Source organism: Anomaloglossus baeobatrachus, chromosome 2 (genome assembly GCF_048569485.1).
Source record: "Anomaloglossus baeobatrachus isolate aAnoBae1 chromosome 2, aAnoBae1.hap1, whole genome shotgun sequence".
Taxonomy (NCBI): domain Eukaryota; kingdom Metazoa; phylum Chordata; class Amphibia; order Anura; family Aromobatidae; genus Anomaloglossus; species Anomaloglossus baeobatrachus.
The window spans coordinates 28,967,550-28,983,905 of record NC_134354.1 but is presented as its reverse complement, the minus strand read 5'-3'; the positions used below and the strand labels follow the sequence as shown (position 1 = coordinate 28,983,905).

The 16,356-nt window shown below is 45.4% G+C and overlaps 1 protein-coding gene across 5 annotated transcripts in view; it reads right to left on the bottom strand.

Moving 5' to 3' along the window:
- Positions 1 to 16,356, bottom strand: part of C2CD2 (C2 calcium dependent domain containing 2) — a 65,183-nt gene that overhangs the window by 25,305 nt on the left and 23,522 nt on the right. For all 5 annotated transcript variants that reach the window (XM_075332885.1, XM_075332887.1, XM_075332883.1 and 2 more), the window contains exons 3-8: positions 15,543 to 15,641; positions 8,196 to 8,315; positions 7,970 to 8,077; positions 7,712 to 7,828; positions 6,067 to 6,184; positions 5,832 to 5,934 (exon numbers count right to left, since the gene is read on the bottom strand). In XM_075332885.1, the coding sequence (XP_075189000.1) occupies positions 5,832 to 5,934; positions 6,067 to 6,184; positions 7,712 to 7,828; positions 7,970 to 8,077; positions 8,196 to 8,315; positions 15,543 to 15,641 (665 nt within the window). The remainder of the gene's footprint in view (positions 1 to 5,831; positions 5,935 to 6,066; positions 6,185 to 7,711; positions 7,829 to 7,969; positions 8,078 to 8,195; positions 8,316 to 15,542; positions 15,642 to 16,356) is intronic.

The window sequence follows — 16,356 nt, the reverse complement described above, 5'->3', positions numbered from 1 at the left end:
GGGGCTCAAATCATTGATCAATCATTTGCAAAAAATCTCATTGAATTGTTACAGTAGGAATGAATTTGTGAATATTACACTTTTTATTTCTTCATTGTTGCATGCCATTCATGAGCAGTGCTGGCTCCCCTCCCTTTTTCCATCCACTAATGTATGCAGGAGAGCAGACTGCAGCTGCAGAACTACAAGGCTCAGCATCCTCCATCCAATAGTGTATGCAGGAGAGCAGACAGCAGCTGTCGAACTACAAGGCTCAGCATCCTCCTTCCAGGACTGTATGCAGGATTTCTTTGCCCCCCCAAACAAAAAAAATGACGTGGGCTTCGCCATATTTTTGTATGCTAGCCGGGTACAGCAGGCAGGTACGGGCTGCCCCCAACCCCCAGCTGCCTATTTGTACCCGGCTGGGAACCAAAAATATAGAGAAGCCCTTTTTTTTTAATTATTTCATGAATTTCATGAAATAATTAAAAAAAAAAATGACGTGGGCTTCGCCATATTTTTGTGTCCAGCTGGGTACAACTAGGCAGCTGGGGATTGGAATCCACAGTGCAGGGTGCCCATGCTTTCTGGGCACCCCCGCTGCGAATTGCAGTCCGCAGCCACCCCAGATAATGGCACTTTCATAGAAGTGCCATTTCTGGCGCTGTATCCAACTCTTCCAGCTGCCCTGATGCCGGGTGGCTCACTGGGTAATAATGGGGTTAGGGATAGCTGTATATTATCAGCTGGCCCTAAGCCCGAAATTCATGGTGTCACGCCAATATTAGACATGGCCACCATGAATTTCTAGTAAAGATAAAAAAACCACAACACAGAAAAATATTTTTATTAGAAATAAAACACAACACAATTAGTGACTCCATCTTTATTGAAATAAAGAACCCCCCCCTCCGCAGTAATCCTGGGTCAAGGGTCCCGCGCCGTCCAATCCGGTCCAATATCATCTGATCGGTTTGCTGGAAGGCAAAGCGATCAGATGATGTGCCAGGTTCAAGTGCCTGAATCACATGACACATCAGCTGATTGTATAAAAGCCGATTATACAATCAGCAGATGCATCGGTGCAAAAAAAAATAAAAAATACTCACTTATGTGCTGATTACCGGCAGCTCCTGCACCGGAGTCTGATCCCGTCCGATCGCTGCAGCAGCTGCCGGTAATCAGCTGATGAAGTCTCCTGACGCATCCGCTGATAGGTGAAGCCGGCGTCAGCCCGAGACTTACGATCAGCTGATGCGTCAGGTGACTGCATCAGGTGATCCATCGCCAGGTCCTGCATCCTGCAGGCATACGCACCCGGGGAGACTGCACACAACCGGAGCGGCGGGACCGGGAGGAGATGGGAGCGGGCATGGCCCCGGGAGTCTGCAGACTGGTGAGTATGACTTTTTTTTTTTTTTACTGTTCACATTTGATTTTGCAGCCGCTTCCACCCCCCGCCCAGACATGGCGCCGCACGGCAGCATACATGCACAGGACGGGAGGTGGAAGCGGCGGTGACGGTACCGGGAGGATTCACGCTTCTGTGTTTACTGACAGAAGGAATCCTCTTCCTGCACACGTCACTTTACTACCCACCTCCTGCATTTATAGCTGCGTTTTTGGTCTTAGAAACGCACTAAAACGCACCAAAACGCACCTATTTGCGTTTCTCATTGCGTCTTTCAACATCCCATTGCACTCAATGGATGAAAAGCGCAGTGAAAAACGCGGGAATAATTGACATGCTGCGTTTTTGTGGCACCACAAAAACGCAGCTGAAAAAAAACGCTGTGTGCAGACAGCAAAAATGAAAACCCATAGACTTTGCTGGGGAAGCAAAGTCATGCAGTTTTCTGAGCAAAAACGCACCTGAAAACTGCGCAAAACGCCGCGAAAAACGCACTGTGTGAACTTACCCTAAAGGGGATGTCTGAACATCCACACACCCCTCTCCTGAAATACTCTGTGCTGCCTCCTCCTCCCCCTGTAATGTCTGTGATCTCCCACTGTCTCTATTCACCACTGACAATGTCCTCACAGGTCACTGTCTGCACACCCCTCTCCTGAAATACTCTGTGGTGCTGCAGACCCCCCCCCCTTCCTGTAATGTCTGTGATCTCCACTGTCTGTATTCACCACTGACAATGTCCTCACAGGTCACTATTCGCACACTCCTCTCCTGAAATGCTCTGTGCTGCTTTACACTTAGCAGTGAGTCCATTCTAGGTGAAGTAGGGATGATCTGGAGTGTAATGAGGAGCTCAGACGGCCGGAGGCGCCTGTCCCTGGAATGTGAGCAATGCCTCAGAGGTCTTATCTGTAGAGGGTGGTATTATTCATTGTTCTTCACGCCTCGCTACACATTCATTGACAGCTATGGGGGTATTGTAAATATACAGTGGAGCACAGGAGCGGGCTCTCACCTCTGTGATCATGGTGGGCTGAACACTATAGTCATCCCTTCTCCTATCTGGCTGGCTGATAACAGGGAGGAATAGACTGACATATACACTAAATATTGCCAGGTCCAAAATGTCCAACAGGTTCCTATCCACGCAGTCGTTCTTACTGGCTAATTTATGCCTATTGAGCTGCAATAACGGGGAATGGCCACTACACAGAGCTATGTATATTCGGCTGCCGTGGGACCTGGCTGATCAGTGGGACGCCGTAGGACCTGGCTGATCAGTGGGACGCCGTAGGACCTGGCTGATCGGTGGGACGCCGTAGGACCTGGCTGATCGGTGGAACACCGTAGGACCTGGCTGATCGGTGGAACACCGTAGGACCTGGCTGATCGGTGGGACACCGTAGGACCTGGCTGATCGGTGGAACACCGTAGGACCTGGCTGATCGGTGGGACACCGTAGGACCTGGCTGATCGGTGGGATATCAGAGGACCTGGCTGATCGGTGGAACACCGTAGGACCTGGCTGATCGGTGGGACACCGTAGGACCTAGCTGATCGGTGGAACACCGTAGGACCTGGCTGATCGGTGGGACACCGTAGGACCTGGCTGATCGGTGGAACACCGTAGGACCTGGCTGATCGGTGGGACACCGTAGGACCTGGCTGATCGATGGAACACCATAGGACCTGGCTGATCGGTGGGACACCGTAGGACCTGGCTGATCGGTGGGATACCGTAGGACCTGGCTGATAGGTGGAACACCGTAGGACCTGGCTGATCGGTGGGACGCCGTAGGACCTGGATGATCAGTGGGATTCCGTAGGACCTGGCTGATCGGTGGGATTCCGTAGGACCTGGCTGATCGGTGGGACACCGTAGGACCTGGCTGATCAGTGGGACGCCGTAGGACCTGGCTGATCAGTGGGACGCCGTAGGACCTGGCTGATCAGTGGGACACCGTAGGGCCTGGCTGATCGGTGAGACGCCGTAGGACCTGGCTGATCGGTGGGATGATGGTAGTTGAATCCCACCAATCCAATATTGATATATTTCCTAAAATAGGTTATCGATAGCCAAGTCCTGGGAGGTCCCTAGAAGTACATAGCCTTCTCCAAAAACTGAATACTGTGTGATGTACTGTTTATTTATTTTTTAATGTCACGGTACCCATCCAGACCGCGGGCATGTAACGTAGCAGCTGTAGAAGTAGTAAGAGCGCTTGTGATACAACCGGGTGAAGTAATAAACCCTAAGCTACAATGTAACTAGATTTGTTTTTAAATTTCCTGTTTCCATGGTCACAGACTACAAACAAACCCTGTGTAGTCAGATCCTGCAGTTTTACTAACATTCATCCATATTAAAAATATTCTAACTGTCATGGTTCAGTTTGGTGATTTAATCCGGTGACATGTCGGTTCCTCTGTCTGCCGGGCTCTTGCCTTTTCTTCCCTGTCCAAATGCTGATGGTCCCTATTGTCTTTTTTCTCAATTCTCGGTTCGCTCCTCATTTTCTCATTTTCCCGTGGTCTGCCCTATCACATTCTGTGTTGGGTTATACATGTTCACCTTTTACTGCACTCCCATGCTGGCTATACCTCTAGGTTGACTTGTGTCTAGAGGTTCCAGCCCTTCAGCTAAGGGGTTTATCTTTGGGTAAACACCAGTTGATTCCTGCTGTGACTTGGTTTGTTTTCCTTCCCAACACCTATCCCTAACTCTCCTCTTGTTGGCAGGGTGTTGCAGCCTCCCATGTGAGTCCTTCAGGAGGTACGCGAAACCCCTTGATGGCCTTTTAGGGAGCCAGATTCAAGGGGGTGTTGCTAATTGTGTGGCTAGGGTCTTTCTAGTCTGTACAGGGACCAGTCGGGTGGAGTTATTAATTGCATGTCTATGGTCTTTCTAGTGTGTACGGGGACCAGTCGGGTGGTGTTAATTGTGCGGCTATGGTCTTTCTAGTCTGTACAGGGACTAGTTGGGTAGTGTTGTGTCTTTGTAGTCTAAACAGGGACCAGTTGGGTAGTGGTGTTAATTGCATGACTAGGGTCTTTCTAGACTGTACAGGGACCATTGGGGAGGTGGTGTTAATTGTGTGGCTAGGGTCTTTCGAGTCTATACAGGGACCAGTCGGGTGGAGTTATTAATTGCATGTCTATGGTCTTTCTAGTGTATACAGGGACCAGTCGGGTGGAGTTATTAATTGCATGTCTATGGTCTTTCTAGTGTGTATGGGGACCAGTCGGGTGGTGTTAATTGTGCGGCTAGGGTCTTTCTAGTCTGTACAGGGAGCAGCTGGGTAGTGTTGTGTCTTTGTAGTCTAAACAGGGACCATTGGGGAGGTGGTGTTAATTGTGTGGCTAGGGTCTTTCTAGTCTGTACAGGGACCAGTCGGGTGGAGTTATTAATTTCATGTCTATGGTCTTTCTAGTGTGTACGGGGACCAGTCGGGTGGTGTTAATTGTGTGACTAGGGTCTTTCTAGTCTGTACAGGGACCAATTGGGTGATGTTGTTAATTGCATGGCTAGGGTCTTTCTAGTCTGTAGAGGGACCAATTGGGTGGTGTTATTAATTGCACGGCTAGGGTCTTTCTAGTCTGTACAGGGACCAGTTGGGTGGGTTTGTTAACTGTGTGGCTAGGGTCTTTCTAGTCTGTACAGGGACCAGTTGGGTGGTGTTGTTAATTGTGCGGCTAGGGTCTTTCAAGTCTGTACAGGAACCAGTTGGGTGGTGTTGTTAATTGTGTGGCCAGGGTCTTTCTAGTCTCTAGAGGGACCAGTTGGGTGGTGTTGTTAATTGTGTGGCCAGGGTCTTTCTAGTCTCTAGAGGGACCAGTTGGGTGGTGTTGTTAATTGTGTGGCCAGGGTCTTTCTAGTCTCTAGAGGGACCAGTTGGGTGGTGTTGTTAATTGTGTGGCTACGGTCCTTCTAGTCTATACAGGGACCAGTTGGGTGGTGTTATTAATTGTGTGGCTACGGTCCTTCTAGTCTATACAGGGACCAGTTGGGTGGTGTTATTAATTGTGTGGCTACGGTCCTTCTAGTCTATACAGGGACCAGTTGGGTGGTGTTATTAATTGTGTGGCTACGGTCCTTCTAGTCTATACAGGGACCAGTTGGGTGGTGTTATTAATTGTGTGGCTACAGTCCTTCTAGTCTATACAGGGACCAGTTGGGTGGTGTTATTAATTGTGTGGCTACGGTCCTTCTAGTCTATACAGGGACCAGTTGGGTGGTGTTATTAATTGTGTGGCTACGGTCCTTCTAGTCTGTACAGGGAACAGTTGGGTGTGGGTGGTATCGTCTCCCTCTAGTAGGTCCTCCTCTTTTCCGTTACCCGTGTGTGACCATGTTTCTGTTCATAACAATACCATTTATTATAATGATGTTTGAGCAATTTGTGAAGCCATTGCTATAGGAAATCCCAGATATACTTACAAAAGGAATTCATCCTCCCAGCTGAGGTTCGCGCTCTGCTGTATGGCTGCAGTGGTGAATCTCTGGACGGGGTCATTGAGCTGCGCAGAGCACGTCACCATCCCTGGGGGGGGGCAGAAAAAGTGGAGTTCATGCACCCCTTTAAATTTCAGGTAGGTGGAAGATTGATCCTGAAAACTCCATAAGGTGGCCGGGAACCCTAATAGGTGGAGGCCCCTTTAAGGATAAAAGTTACCTGAGGTCTCGACATTTCCCGTCAGCGTCGCTTTGATATTGCGCACTTGAAGCTTCAGTTCATGAGCTCGGGGGGGTTTTGGAGGACAGATTAGTGGAGAAAAGACGCCAGAAATGTTCTAGAAATATACAGGAGAGTATAATATTATAAATGGGTGAGGGTCTCCAATTGTACACATTGGGGGAAGAGAGGAGCAAAATCAGAAATACAGCAAAAGCCAAGGGCGTTCTCTATAAAAGAGTTTGGCCTGCCCCTGCTTAATAAGTCCCACCCCCATTTAACAAACACCACCCCCGCTTAGCTTTCTTCTGAGCAGTGATGGGTGTTACTGCAATGGATCAAGTAATGGAGATAGGAGAAAATCAGAAATATGGCAGAAGCCAAAGGCATTCTCTATAAAAGATTTTGACCCGCCTCTGCTTAATAAGTCCCACCCCCATTTACCAAACCCCACCCCTGCTTAGCTTTCTTCTGAGCAGTGATGGGTTTTACTAGAATGGATGAAGTCATGGAGAGAGAAGAAAAAAATCAGAAATATGGCAGAAGCCAACGGCGATCTCTATAAAAGAGTTTGACCTGCCCCTGCTTAATTAGTCCTGACCCCATTGAACAAACCCCGCCCACGCTTAGCTTTCTTCTGAGCAGTGATGGGTGTTACTGCAATGGATGAAGTCATGGAGAGAGAAGAAAATCAGAAACATGGCAGAAGCCAGGGGGCGTTATCAATAAAAGAGTTTGACCTGCCCCTGCTTAATGAGTCCCTCCCCAATTTAACAAATCCCGCCCCCGCTTAGCTATATTATGAGCAGTGATGGGCGTTATTGCAAAGGATCAAGTCGTTGAGAGAGGAGAAAATCAGAAATATGGCAGAAGCCAAGGGCATTCTTTATAAAAGATTTTGACCCGCCTCTGCTTAATAAGTCCCACCCCCATTTAACAAAACCCGCCCCCGCTTAGCTTTCTTCTGAGCAGTGATGGGTTTTACTGCAGTGGATCAAGTCATGGAAGAAGCCAAGGGCATTCTCTATAAAAGTTTGACCTGCCCCTGCTTAATGAGTCCCACCCCATTTAACAAACCCCACCCCCGCTTAGCTTTATTCTGAGCAGTGATGGGCGTTACTGCAATGGATCAAGTCGTGGAGATAGGAGAAAATCAGAAATATGGCAGAAGCCAAGGGCATTCTCTATAAAAGATTTTGACCCGCCTCTGCTTAATAAGTCCCACCCCCATTTAACAAACCCCACCCCTGCTTAGCTTTCTTCTGAGCAGTTATGGGTTTTACTACAATGGATGAAGTTGTGGAGAGAGGAGAAAATCAGAAACATGGCAGAAGCCAACGGCGTTCTCTATAAAAGTTTGACCTGCCCCTGCTTAATTAGTCCTGACCCCATTTAACAAACCCCGCCGCCGCTTAGCTTTCTTATGAGCAGTGATGGGATTTACTGCAATGGATCAAGTCGCGGAGAGAGGAGAAAATCAGAAACATGGTAGGAGCCAACGGCGTGCTCTATAAAATAGTTTGACCTGCCCCTGCTTAATAAGTCCCACCCCATTTAACAAACCCCGCCCCCGCTTAGCTTTATTCTGAGCAGTGATGGGCATTCCTGCTGGACTGGCAGTATAAGTTTGGTAATTTTTAGGTACCTGATATTCCTTCACATCGGCAGGCTTGCTGCTCAGGTCTACTTGAGGTCGGACACAACCCATGAGGTTCTTCAATATGTCCTCCAGAGTTTCCCTGATTGCTCCCGATCCGGGGGTCTGCCAACATGACACATATATGAGAACTCATGCGTATAGACATATACGGGGGTATAATACTCCTCAGGGTCATCCTTTTTTCATTCTCCATCTGAAACAGCCAACATGAAGGAGATAAAACAACACAACTTACTGACTGACCTCCAGCTTAGTTTTTGGTTGAACCTGAAGATCGAGATCACAGAAGTTGCCCATTGACCAGGTGACCTGGACGTCTTTTCCGGCCCCTTCCTTTATGCGAAGCTCCAACTGGAAGGAGAGAAAGAAGAAACAAGTCTTCCTTTACTGTATCAAGATCTCTGCTTCATGTCAAGGAATGGAAACTGTTAAAACAGAAGATATAAGACAGGTCCTACTACAGACTTACATGTATATGTAGTGGCGTGATGCGGACACTGTACACCTGGCATCCCGAGTTGGCTGGAAGGGTCCGAGTAACTCGCACGGCAAACTGTAGATAGTCACCAACCACGCTGCAGGATACAACCTGACAGCAAAGCATAGACAGGTTAATATCATAGCCTGATCACTATTCACACTGTCCGCCAAATAGGTGTAACACTCAGTTCACAATATTAATGTATTCCTTAACAGCCATTAAGTACAATTAGAACATTTTGGCATCATGTAGCCACCACTAGAGGGAGCTCATTACATACAGAATTATACAGCCACCACTAGAGGGAGCTCACTACATACAGATATATACAGTCACCACTAGAGGGAGCTCACTACATACAGATATATACAACCACCACTAGAGGGAGCTCACTACATACAGATATATACAACCACCACTAGAGGGAGCTCACTACATACAGATTTATACAGCCACCACTAGGGGGAGCTCACTACATACAGATATATACAACCACCACTAGAGGGAGCTCACTACATACAGATATATACATCCACCACTAGAGGGAGCTCACTACATACAGATTTATACAGCTACCACTAGAGGGAGCTCACTACATACAGATATATACAGCCACCACTAGAGGGAGCTCACTACATACAGATATATACAGCCACCACTAGAGGGAGCTCACTACATACAGATTTATACAGCCACCACTAGAGGGAGCTCACTACATACAGATATATACAGCCACCACTAGAGGGAGCTCACTACATACAGATATATACAGCCACCACTAGAGGGAGCTCACTACATACAGATATATACAGCCACCACTAGAGGGAGCTCACTACATACAGATATATACAGCCACCACTAGAGGGAGCTCACTACATACAGATATATACAGCCACCACTAGAGGGAGCTCACTACATACAGATATATACAGCCACCACTAGAGGGAGCTCACTACATACAGATATATACAGCCACCACTAGGGGGAGCTCACTGCATATGGATTTATACAGCCACCACTAGAGGGAGCTCACTACATACAGATATATACAGCCACCACTAGAGGGAGCTCACTACATACAGATATATACAGCCACCACTAGAGGGAGCTCACTACATACAGATTTATACAGCCACCACTAGAGGGAGCTCACTACATACAGATATATACAGCCACCACTAGAGGGAGCTCACTACATATGGATTTATACAGCCACCACTAGGGGGAGCTCACTACATATGGATTTATACAGCCACCACTAGAGGGAGCTCACTACATATGGATTTATACAGCCACCACTAGGAAAAAAAGAGCTTCCCTAAATTCATTATTGCATGACATTCAAAGATTAGTTTGTGAATCCCGATGTGAACAGAGCCTAAAATGACTACATTTATGTGAATGTTGGGGAGGAAAAAAATAAATTGTTTTATTGCAAACTGATAAAGAACATTTATTGCCTGTAAAGCTTATGTAGACTTTTGCAACCTTTCTTTTGTATTATTTCAAAGTATCTAAAGAATAAATTGGTAAGCAGCTTTGATTAAAAACTTCCTACTGTTTGTGTACGCAGCTCCCATGCAGACCCATGCGCCTCCATGCATACAGGCAATAGAACTGGGGTCACAGGAAGTATGACGGCAGTGTAAGACTAAATGTGGTCTGTCACTTTAGAGACACATAAACCTGCAAAGGAGCTGTGTACATAAAACGTTTAGAGATTTTTTTTAACTCTTTGGAGGAAACAGATTTTCATGTACGTCATTAGGCACCATTCATTTTTTTTTTTAGATTTTTGTTGTTGTTGCATAAGTATACACACCCTTTAAAAAATATATATCCTGGGAATAGAAATCCCTGTGCTTCCCGCTTAGGATGTTGCTCTGCGGTCCAGGATTTCCTGGCAGTAGATTCTTGGCATGGTTTACTCAGTCTATAACAACATATGTGTGAATCTGCCGGGTAAACAATCCTATACAGGAGACGGCGTAAGCAGCAGTGCACTTGCAGTCTAAATGGTATATGGTTAAAATGTTAACTTTAACCACAACGGAGAAACAGATTGCAAAGAAATAGGTATTGTTGCCCTATCTGCGCTACAGTATGGTTATTGGGCCACCCCAGCCTAAAAATAGCAGCCTGCAGCCTCCCAGAATTGTCGTATCCATTAGACGCGACAATTACGGCACTTTACCCGACTCATTCCGATTGTGGTGCAGTGCAAATTTAGTGCTGAAATGTCTGCACCAGATTTCTGCATCAAATTTGCATCTCCTGGCAGGAAAGTGCACTGAAACGATGTCAAACCATTTTGTGCATTTTTTGTCAAGAGATTCAGATTTGGTGCTGAAATTTATACACTAAATTCCTGCACCAAATCTGCATCTTCTGGCAAAAAAAACGCATCAATACATGCATCGCGTTTAGATGCGTTTTCTTTTTTTCCAGGAGATGCAGATTTGGTGCAGGAATTTGGTGTATAAATTTCAGCACAAAATCTGCATCACTTGGGAAAAAAAGCGGTTTTCTGCTAGGAGATGTAGGCCTCATTGAACTCGATGAGTTCACCTGAGGTGAGGTCATGGAGTTCAGTGAGGTCACCTGAGGTCAGTTTACCTGCGGTCACAGGTGGAGTACCATGGGAACCTCCAGCTGTGATCACACATAAACTGAGTGACGTCACTGCTCACAGCTGCGGCTCAGTCAGTCTCTGCCTAAAGCTGCAGCATGCGGTCATGTTCTGTAATGTGCCTGAGTGCTGTGACTTCAGTATGTAGCAGAGCTGGGATCGTCATGGTACTTTGTGTGGATATGTCGGAACTGGGTGTTTGGGGTTAATAAATTGGTGAAAGGTGGGGTTTTTGTAATTTATTTCAAATAAAGGATTTTTTTTTCTGTGTTTGTGTTTATTTCTTTTTACTTACAGGATTAGTAATGGGGGGGTCTCATAGACGCCTCCCATTACTAATCTAGGGTTTCGTGGCAACTGTCAACTGTCATTAACTCCTTATATTACCCCAATTGCCACTGCACCAGGGCAATCAGGATGAGCCGGGAAAGATGCCGGAATTGTCCCATCTAATGGATGCAACAATTTTGGGCGGCTATAGGCTGCTATTTTTTAGGATGGGAGGGCCCAATAACCATGGGTCTTCCCCACCCTGAGCATAGCACTTACCAGCTATTGGCTTTATCTTGGCTGGGTATCAAAACTGGGTGAGGGAAGACTGCACACTGTTTTTTAATAAACAAAAAAAAAAGTTTTTTGATAAAAGAAAGTAGGCACTAAAGAAATAAAAACACAAAAAAAGGTCCATTAAAAATCCACAGCTGAACTGTAAACTGTAAATGAGCAACAATAAAAAACACTGTGGCCTAAGAAAAAATAAATAAATAAGCGCAAAAATAGATAAATTTAGGAATTACCTTAAAACCTGAAAAAAAAGGCACAATGGAAAAATGATAAATAATAAAATAAAAATAAAAGAAAAAAAAACTATGGCCTTAAAAAAAATTTAAAAAAAACCCCAAAAACATATACATACAAAATAAATCTAGGAATGGAAAAAAAAAAATTCTGACCTACATAAGAAAAAAGTAATAAAAAACAAAAAAACAAACAACAAACCACCCCATATAAATAAATAAATGTAGAATAATAGGCGCAGACTCGGAGCCGGCGTGAGAATGACCCGATATCAGGACACCGAAGATTTAAAGTGTTAGCGAATTATAGGGAGATAAATAAATAAATGAACCTGCGTAATTAGGGTTAATAGGATTCTTGTTGCAGGATGTTCTGGCGTTTGAGAGTCTCCACATAATCCACTTACGAGGGTCTGACTGAGAGACGTTTTGTTTTCAGGGACAGATGGGCGATTAGTGTATTGGTGGGGGCCTCAGTGCTCGCCTGACTGTGCGGATACGGGCTCCGTGCCAGGCACTCACAACACACACAAATCAATACACCCCGGCTCGTGATCAGCGCTCACTTGTCACACGCTCAAAAATATCTCAACTTTTCCCTCCAATTAAACACGGTTAGTAATGAGCGGGCACTACCATGCTCAGGTGCTCAGTACTCGTAACTAGTGATGAGCGGGCACTACCATGCTCGGGTGCTCGGTACTGGTAACTAGTGATGAGCGGGCACTACCATGCTCAGGTGCTCAGTACTGGTAACTAGTGATGAGTGGGCACTACCATGCTCGGGTGCTCAGTACTGGTAACTAGTGATGAGCGGACACTACCATGCCCGGATGCTCAGTACTCGTAACTAGTGATGAGCGGGCACTACCATGCTCGGGTGCTCAGTACTGGTAACTAGTGATGAGCGGGCACTACCATGCTCGGGTGCTCAGTACTGGTAACAAGTGATGAGCGGGCACTACCATGCTCGGGTGCTCAGTACTCGTAACTAGTGATGAGCGGGCACTACCATGATCAGGTGCTCAGTACTCGTAACTAGTGACGAGAGGGCACTACCATGCTCAGGTGCTCAGTACTCGTAACTAGTGATGAGCGGGCACTACCATGCTCGGGTGCTCAGTACTGGTAACAAGTGATGAGCGGGCACTACCATGCTTGGGTGCTCAGTACTCGTAACTAGTGATGAGCGGGCACTACCATGCTCGGGTGCTCAGTACTGGTAACTAGTGATGAGCGGGCACTACCATGCTCGGGTGCTCTGTACTCGTAACTAGTGATGAGCGGGCACTACCATGCTCGGGTGCTTGGTACTGGTAACTAGTGATGAGCGGGCACTACCATGCTCGGGTGCTCTGTACTCGTAACTAGTGATGAGTGGGCACTACCATGCTCGGGTGCTCAGTACTGGTAACTAGTGATGAGCGGGCACTACCATGCTCGGGTGCTTGGTACTCGTAACTAGTGATGAGCGGGCACTACCATGCTCGGGTGCTTGGTACTGGTAACTAGTGATGAGCGGGCACTACCATGCTCGGGTGCTGTCTCTCCCGGGAGATCGAGCACCCGAATACTCGATTGAGTACAGAGCAGTATTGCGCACGCTCGATCATCACTAGTCCTCCATCTCCAGATAACCAGGAGATGTGGAGTGACATTAATGGCTCCCTCAAAAATGAGGTACATCTTCCCATGACTGAAATAATATGCACAATATGGCAGATTGTTCACAAACCGCCACTGCACGTCAAAGAAAAAGCCACAGTGCCCTTGTCATAAATGCCGGCCTGAGCCCACATAAGTGCGGCTCCCATCACTACAGACTCATCTCTGTGTGAACCAATCTGCCATTACTTTAGTAGTAATTAAACCGCTATAATTTTACCCCAATAATAGGGCCATATAGTGCCTAAATAATACCATGATACAGTTCTAGAAACAGGACCAAACTGTAAACATTTGATAGTATCATAGTGCCACCATAATACTGTCATGGAGTGAATATAACAGTACAGCTCAATGGCCACATAATACTACTCTACAGTATTCACATACTCCTGCCATACAGGCAACATATAGCCTACTATACAGTACACACATAATACTCCCATACAGTGAACATATAACAATGTCATACAGTGCCCACATAATGTTACAATACAGTGCGCATATAACAATGCCATACAGCACCAACATAATACGGTACTGTCGCATAGTGAACATATAACGCTGTTATACAGTGAATATATTAAAATACTATACAGCGCCCACATAATACTGCCATACAATGAACATATAACAGTACCATATAGTGCATACATAAGTGTCCACATAATATTGCTATACAGTGACCGTATAATACTGCAATACAGTGCTTATCTAACAATGCCATACAGTGCCCATATAATACTGACACAGTGAATATAGCAGTAATATAGCAATACTATACGATGAGCACATAATACTGCTAAACAGTGAAAATATAAAAATGCCATAAAGTGCCCACATAATACTGCCATACAATGTACATATAACGGTATCATACAGTGTACACAATACAGTGTCCACATAGTACTGCCATACAGTGAACATATAACAATGCCATACAGTGCCAACATAATACTGCCATTTAGTGAACATATATAAGTACCAAACAGTGCACACATAATACTGCCATAGAGTGAACATATAACATAGGGCGGCATGGTGGCTCAGTGGTTAGCACTGCAGTCTTGTGGTGGCTCAGTGGTTAGCACTGCAGTCTTGTGGTGGCTCAGTGGTTAGCACTGCAGTCTTGTGGTGGCTCAGTGGTTAGCACTGCAGTCTTGCGGTGGCTCAGTGGTTAGCACTGCAGTCTTGCGGTGGCTCAGTGGTTAGCACTGCAGTCTTGCAGCGCTGGGGTCCTGGGTTCAAATCCCACCAAGGACACCATCTGCAAGGAGTTTGTATGTTCTCCCCGTATTTGTGTGGGTTTCCTCCGGGCAGGGCTGTGGAGTCGGTAAGCCAAACCTTCGACTCCGACTCCTCAATTTCTCTTGCACCGACTCCGACTCCTACATATATTGCTTATAGTTAGGTGAAAAATTTATTGTAATACATGAACATGTGAACATCAGACATTTAATAATTTTTATGATACAATAATCAAGATATTTGGATAGAACATAAAATATACTTATTGGATACAACTTTAGAACACAAAAAACTAATAAATTGTAAATATGTAATACACTATGTAATATACAGTAGCTTACATATATATCTTGTGTGTGTGTATATACGGTATATATATATATTACATATTGTATTACATATTTACAATTTATTAGTTTTTTTGTGTTCTAAAGTTGTATCCAATAAATATTTTATGTTCCATCCAAATATCTTGATTATTGTATCATAAAAATAGTTAAATGTCTGATGTTCACATTGTACTACAATACATTTTTCACTTAAATATAAGCATTATACTAAATATTATTATTTAGTAAAATATTCAGCACATTCTGCATTGCACACTGTCCCCAATTTATTATATATTCTAGGAGTCGGTGCATTTTATACCGACTCCGACTCCACGACTCCGACTCCACGGCCCTGCCTCCGGGTTCTCCGGTTTCCTCCCACACTGCAAAAAACATACAGATAGGGACTATAGATTGTGAGCTCCAATGGGGACAGTGTTCCTGATGTATGTAAAGCGCTGTGGAATATGTTAGCGCTATATAAAAATAAAGATTTGAGTTTTTTTTATAACAATGCCATACAGTGCCAACATAATACTGCCATCTAGTGAACATATAAAAGTACCAAACAGTGCATACATAATACTGCCATACAGTGACAATATAGTAGTGCCATACAGCGCACACATACGGCCATACTGTGAATATATCCCGGTGGTTTTACCTTATCATTATAGGACTTCACCACGCTCCCCACTTGCTTCACGGCCAATTCTAAAGGTCTCGGTCCATTGTCCTCTTCAAACGCCAGACGCAGGGACCCCTACAGGGACAGAACAGGACACAGTCACCGCGCCTGCCCGACCGATGGCACTGCCACCACATGGACCGCAGTATGATAAGCCGCACTATAATAAGCCACTTTATTAAATACGGAATGAAAAGTTCTACAATGTTCTAATAAACGTTATTGCTTTAATGCAACACTTCAATACCACTGCTTGCTGTCAGTGAATGACAACTATTACATTTACATTCACAGACATGAATGAATGTTCCAACAGTATCCAGGCCGGACAACGCTCTGTGAGCTCCCCTGCTTCGTCTGCTGTGTGCGGAGGACGAATTTAGCTCACAGAGCACGGTCTAAACAGGGTGAATCTGCAGAGTGTCGGGATTACTGCCAACAAATAATAATCAGCATGTTCTTATTCACTGACAGCAAGCAGAGATCTTGAAGATGATGAATTGTATACAAAACTGCACTGAACAAAAATAGAAACACAACACTTTTGATTTTTCTCCCATTTTTCATGAACTGCACTCCAAGATCTAAGACTTTTTCTATCCACACAAAAGGCATTTTCCTCTCAAATATTGATCACATATTTACCTAAAGTGCACATGTTGCAGAAATGTTCTGCACGAACTCTGCTCCATAAAACGCACTGTGTGCACAAGGCCTTAGTGAGCACTTCTTATTGCGCAGATAATGCATCCACCTCACAGGTGTGGCATATCAAGACACAGATCACAGG